This window comes from Colobus angolensis, unplaced genomic scaffold (assembly GCF_000951035.1).
Source record: "Colobus angolensis palliatus isolate OR3802 unplaced genomic scaffold, Cang.pa_1.0 Scaffold238, whole genome shotgun sequence".
In the NCBI taxonomy this organism is placed as follows: domain Eukaryota; kingdom Metazoa; phylum Chordata; class Mammalia; order Primates; family Cercopithecidae; genus Colobus; species Colobus angolensis.
In genome coordinates this window covers 1,786,600-1,792,990 of record NW_012115577.1, presented here as the reverse complement: position 1 = coordinate 1,792,990, position 6,391 = coordinate 1,786,600, and the positions used below count along the sequence as shown (strand labels likewise).

The 6,391-nt window shown below is 44.8% G+C and overlaps 1 protein-coding gene across 1 annotated transcript in view; it reads left to right on the top strand.

Annotated features, from left to right (window-relative positions):
- Positions 1 to 5,695: 5,695 nt before the first annotated feature.
- Positions 5,696 to 6,391, top strand: part of LOC105513995 (HLA class I histocompatibility antigen, B-73 alpha chain) — a 71,307-nt gene continuing 70,611 nt past the window's right edge. The window contains 4 exon segments of the mRNA XM_011945071.1: positions 5,696 to 5,859; positions 5,861 to 6,032; positions 6,035 to 6,116; positions 6,247 to 6,389. Coding sequence (XP_011800461.1) covers positions 5,822 to 5,859; positions 5,861 to 6,032; positions 6,035 to 6,116; positions 6,247 to 6,389 — 435 coding nt within the window. The 5' untranslated portion in view covers positions 5,696 to 5,821.

The window sequence follows — 6,391 nt, the reverse complement described above, 5'->3', positions numbered from 1 at the left end:
CTCAAACTTTTAATCATGAATTTAAAAAGGGAAACTTACTTTGGATTTAGAAAAAGACTATTTTAAAATTCATATGGATCCAAAAAGAGCTCGTATAGCCAGGGGAATCCTAAGCGAAAAGAAAAAGCTGGAGGCATCAAGCTACCTGACTTAAAACTATACTACAAGGCTGCAGTAACCAAAACAGCATGATACTGGTACAAAAACAGGCACACAGACCAATGGAACAGAATAGAGAACTCAGAAAAGAGGCCACACATCTACAAACATTTGATCTTCAACAAACCTGACAAAAACAAGCAATGGGGAAAGGATTCCCTATTTAATAAATGGTGCTGGGAGAACTGTCTACCCATATGCAGAAAATTGAAACTGGACCCCTTCCTTACACTTTACAAAAAAGTTAACTCAAGATGGATTAAAGAGTTAAATGTAAAACTCCAAACTAGAAAAACCCTGGAAGAAAATCTAGGCAATACCATTCAGGACACAGGCATGGGCAAAGATTTTATGATGAAATAGCCAAAATCATCTGCCACAAAAGCAAAAATTGACAAATGGGATCTAATTAAACAAAAGAGCTTCTGCACAGCAAAACAAACTATCATCAGAGCAAACAGACATCCTACGGAATGGGAGAAAATTTGTGCAATCTATCCATCTGATCAAAGTCTAATATTTAGAATCTACAAAGAACTTAAGCAAATTTGCATGAAAAAACAACTTCATTAAAAAGTGGACAAAGGGCATGAACAGACACTTCTCAAAGGAAGACATACACATGGCCAACAAAAATATGAAAAAAAGGTCAACATCACCAATAATTACAGAAATGCAAATAAAAACCACAAATGAGATACCATCTCATGCCACTCAGATTAAATTATTAAAAAGTCGAGAAAGAATAGATGCTGGCGAGGTTGCGGAGAAATAGGAATGCTTTTGCACTGTTGGTGGAAAAGTAAATCAATTAATCCATTGTGGAAGACAGTGTGGCGATTCCTCAAAGATGTAGAACCAGAAATACCATTTGACCCAGCAATCCCATTACAGGGTATATACCCAAAGGAATATAAATCATTCTGTTATAAAGATATATGCATGTTTACATTCATTGCAGCACTATTCACAATAGCAAAGACATGGAATCAACCCAAATGTCCATCAGTGATGGATGGGATGAAGAAAATATGGTACATATACACCATGAATATTATTCAGCCATAAAAATGAATTCGATCAAGTCCTTTGCAGGAATAAGGATGAAGCTAGAAGCCGTTATCCTCAGCAAACTAACAGGAACAGAAAACCAAACACTGTATGTTCTCATTTATAATTGGGAACTGAGCAATGAGAACACATGGACACAGGGAGAGGAACAACACACACTGGGGCAGGTTGGGAGAGGGCAGTGGTTGGGAGGATCATTAGCAAAAGTAGCTAATGCATGCCAGGGTTAATACCTAGGTGATGAGTTGATAGGTGCAGCAAACCACCATGGCACATGTTTACCTATGTAACAAACTTGCACATCCTGCACGGGTACCCTGGAACTTAAAATAAAATTAAATTAAAAGACAACCTTAAAGAGTTAATTAAAAATAATTAGATAAAAGAAGGCTTTGATTTTCAAAACCCTGAAACAATCATTATAATTTTGCTTTTAACATATATTCAAATCCTTTGATACTGTTCCCTTCCAGAGATGCAGCTTAATTCCCTCTCTTGAGTGTGGCTTGGACTTAATGATGCACTTCTGATCCAGCCTGGCTCTGTGTTCGCACCCAAATCTCATCTTGAATTGTCATTCAAATTGTAATCCCTGTGTATTGGGGGAGGGTCCTCATGGGAGGTCACTGGATCATGGGGACGGTGCCCCCATGCTGCTCTCATGATATTGAGGGAATCCTCCTGAGATCTGATGGTTTTATAAGGGGTGTTTTCCTGCTTCATTCTGCATTTCTGTCTCCTGCCACCATATGAAGAAGGACGTGTTCGCTTCCACTTCTGCCACGACTGTAACTTTCCTGGGGCAGGCTCCTCAGACATACAGAACTGTGATCTCAGGTATTTCTTTATAGCAGTGTGAGAATGGACTAACACAACTTCTAACTTACAGAATAATGCTGACATAACAGTTTGTGACTCTGGGTGTAGAACATAAAACTTACTGTGGCTTCCACCTTCTCTCTGTCTCTCTGGGATCATGAGCTCTGGGGGAAGCCAGCTGCTGTGCCATAAGCAGCCCCGCAGGAAGGTGCATGTGACTGAGAACTGAGGCCTTCTGGGAACAGACAACAAGGAACTAGGCCTTTTTCAACAGCCATGTGATTGATCCATGTTTCTTGTGAATCCTCAGCCCCAGTGAAGCCCTCAAATGGCGCAGCCCTTGGCTGACAACTGGACTGCAACCTTGTGAGAGGCCCTGAGCCAGAAGCACTCAGGAAAACCTTTCCTGGATTTCTTTTTTTTTTTTTTTTTTTGAGATGGAGTCTCACTCTGTCGCCCAGGCTGGAGTGCAGTGGCCGGATCTCAGCTCACTGCAAGCCCTGCCTCCCGGGTTTACACCATTCTCCTGCCTCAGCCTCCCGAGTAGCTGGGACTACAGGTGCCCGCCACCTCGCCCGGCTCGTTTTTTGTGTTTTTTAGTAGAGATGGGGTTTCACTGTGTTAGCCAGGATGGTCTCGATCTCCTGACCTCATGATCCACCCGTCTCGGCCTCCCAAAGTGCTGGGATTACAGGCTTGAGCCACTGCGCCCAGCCCTTTTTCCTGGATTTCTAACCATCGGAAACTGTGGGACATGAGGAATATCTGCTGTTTTGAGCTAAGTTTTACATAATGTGTTATGCAATTGTAAATAACTAATACATTTTCACAAAAGAGGATGTATTATTACATGTTAAATTGCATTTGCTCTAAATTTATCATCATCATTATTATTTTTTTTTTTTTTTCTTCATCATTATTATTTTTGAGACAGGGTCTCACTCTGTCACCCAGGCTGGAGTGCAGTGGCATGATCACCATGCACTGCAGTGTCGACCTCCTGGGGTCAAGGGACCCTGTGATCTCAGCCTCCTAAGTAGCTGGGACTACAGGCATGAACCACCATGCCTGGCTAATTTTCTAATTTTTTGTAGAGATGGGGTTTCACCATGTTGCCCAGGCTTCTCTTGAACTTCTAGAATCAAGAAATCTGCCTTCCTCTGCCTTCCACAGTCGTAGGATTGCAGGCGTGAGCCACTACACCTGGCTTAAATTAATTCTAAGATATTAAACATGTAACTTAGTTTTAAAAGGTAAGGAGAATTTCCATGGCTGAAAAGGATGTATTTTATGACCATTCACAATGATCACTTTACTTGAACTTCAATTTCCAAGTATGTCCCAATTAAACACAAAACGAAGATTCAACCCTTGCTAGACAGATTCTATCATGGCCTCAACAACAAGCTCCTGGTCATTCACCTTCCCCTAGTTATTCAACCAACTCTAATGTAGGTGCTGCTATGAAGAGGTTTAGCAGACATAATTAAGGGCCTCAATTAGTTGACTTTAAGCTGGGTTTATCCTGTTTGCACTGTCCTAATCAGGTGAGCCCTTGAAAGGACTGGATTATTCCTGAGCATAGAGTTCCACAGTGTGAGAGGCACTCAGCATGAGGGGTTTCCTCCAACATGGGGTTTGAAAATGAAAGGTCTGTGGGACAAGTGTGGTGGCTGACACCTGTAATCACAGCACTTTGGGAGGCCAAGGTGGGTGACGAGGTCAGGAGATCGAGACCATCCTGGCTAACACGGTGAAACCCTGCCTCTTCTAAAAATACAAAAAAAAAAAAAGAAAGAAAGAAAAGAAAAAACAAATTAGCCAAGCATAGTGGTAGGTGCCCATAGTCCCAGCCACCTGGGAGGCTGAGACAGGAGAATGGCGACAACCTGGGAGACGGAGCTTGTGGTGAGCTTAGATAACACTACTGCACTCTAGCCTGGGTGACAGAGCGAGACTCTGTCTCAAAAAAGAAAAGAAAGAAAGAGAGAGAGGGAGGGAGGGAGGGAGGGAGGGAGGAGAAAAGAAAAGAAGGAAGGAAAGAAAATGAAAGGGCTGTGTAGGAAAGAACAACACTGATGAGCACCAGGAATTGAGCACAGCCCTCCCTGTTCTCTACATTGACAGCCAGCAAGGAACAGGGACCTCAGTCTTAAAACTGCCAGAAACTGGATTCTGCCACCTCTGTATAAGACTGAACGAGGATTCAAAATGAAAACAGCTTTTGGAAGCCCAGAACAGACATTCTATCCACATCTTGCCCAGATTTCTGACCAAGGAACTAGAAGCGGATATATGGGTGTTGTTTCACCAGGCGTGGTAGTGCATGAATGAACTGATGAATTGATATGCACACTAGTTACATAAAATATTTCTGAACTTTTTCAGTGTTTTACAATTTATAATTATCTGTGATGCAATTTAATACACTCATATTTCATTCATTAAGTCAACAAAAATGAATTTAGTCCCTACGAAGAACCAGGTATCCCTTCATATGTTCATGTGCCTGACATTCTAGAAGCTTCACAAGACTGAGATGGAGCCACTGGAATGTTTTAGGTGGAGAAATGACACACTGTGACTCACAGGAGCAGGACCACTGTGGAGAGAACAGTCACGTAGCAGGTCATGGGACAGTGCTAGTGTCACAATTCAGGAGTGACAGTGTGATGGGGACTAAGGAGAGAGGAGGGTCTGAAGGATGAGAGGGACTGAGGGAAGGACTGGAGAAGCAGGAGGTGAGGAAAAAGAGCAGAGGAAATAATTCAAAAACAGCAGAATTCTTAGGTTTAAACACATTGTTTGATGGATTTTAATATATCCATCTACAGAGCCTAGCAGGGTGTCCTTGGCAGTTGGCCTTTAATATCTTACCTGGGTCTGCCTAAAAACTAATTGTTTCTATGTTAATCGGGTTTTAAAAATACTAAGTGTTCCTATAAAATATACACAACACGTAGAAGTGGATACTTCCTAAAAACAGGCAGTGCCTGAGCACTGGTGAGGGGCATTGTGACTGCATTGAACAGTTGCAACTGTGAGGTGAATAGTCTGTACTGGCTCCTGGTTGCAACATATAGTAACATAGTGTGCTACTTTGTATTGAGGAGATATCCTGGACTCACACAGAAATTCAGAGCTATGGAGTGATGGTAAATTTAAAATACAACAAGCGGGAGTCACAGATACATTGTTTGCGAAAGTGAAATTTAGGAGCTTTGTGAGTCCTGTTGTAACCCTTTTGGACACATTTATAAATCAAGGGGTCAAAGTCACATTTTTTACCGATTAGATTCCTGATCATTCGGGGATTACCAAGATTCCACTACTCAATGTATTTAATAAACAAAGAACAAACTGATCTCTATTCTGTCTCATGCATTCAGGCACAACTTTTCCAGATTTAAAAAAAAAACAAAAAACAAACAAACAAAAAAACACAAACACGGTCTCTATACCTTTATTCCCAGAGCAAGCTCACTCTCTGGCACCAAGCTCCGTGGGGTGAGTTTTCTCCTAGAAGAGTCCAGGGGGACAGGTAAGGAGTGGGAGGCAGGGAGTCCAGTTCAGGGAGGGAGATTCCGGGATGAAAAGTGAAGGGAGAGTGACGGGGCCCATGCCCAGGGGTTCTACCTGGTTTCTTAGACAGCTCCTGGGCCAAGACTCAGGGAGACATTGAGACAGCGGTTGGCACAGGAGGAGCGGGGTCAGGGCGAAGTCTCAGGGCCCCAGGTGTGGCTCTCAGGGCCTCAGGTCCCGAAGGCGGTGTATGGATTGGGGAGTCCCAGCGCTGGGGATTCCCCATCTCCGCAGTTTCTCTTCTTCTCACAACCTGCGTCGTGTCCTTCTTCCTGGATACTCAGGACGCGAACCCCGTTCTCACTCCCATTGGGTGTCGGGTTTCTAGAGACGCCAATCAGTGTCGCCGCAGTCCCTGTTCTAAAGTCTCCACTCACCCACCAGGACTCAGATTCTCCCCCAGACGCCGAGGATGGCGGTCATGGCGCCCCGAACCGTCCTCCTGGTGCTCTCAGGGGCCCTGGCCCTGACCCAGACCTGGGCAGGTGAGTGTGGGGTCGGGAGGGAAACGGCCTCTGCGGGGAGCAGCGAGGGGCCCGCCTGGCTGGGGCGCAGGACGCGCGGAGCCGCGCGGGGAGGAGGGTCGGGCGGGTCTCAGCCTCTCCTCGCCCCCAGGCTCCCACTCCATGAGGTATTTCTACACCTCCGTGTCCCGGCCCGGCCGCGGGGAGCCCCGCTTCTTCGCCGTGGGCTACGTGGACGACACGCAGTTCGTGCGGTTCGACAGCGACGCCGCGAGCCAGAGGATGGAGCCGCGGGC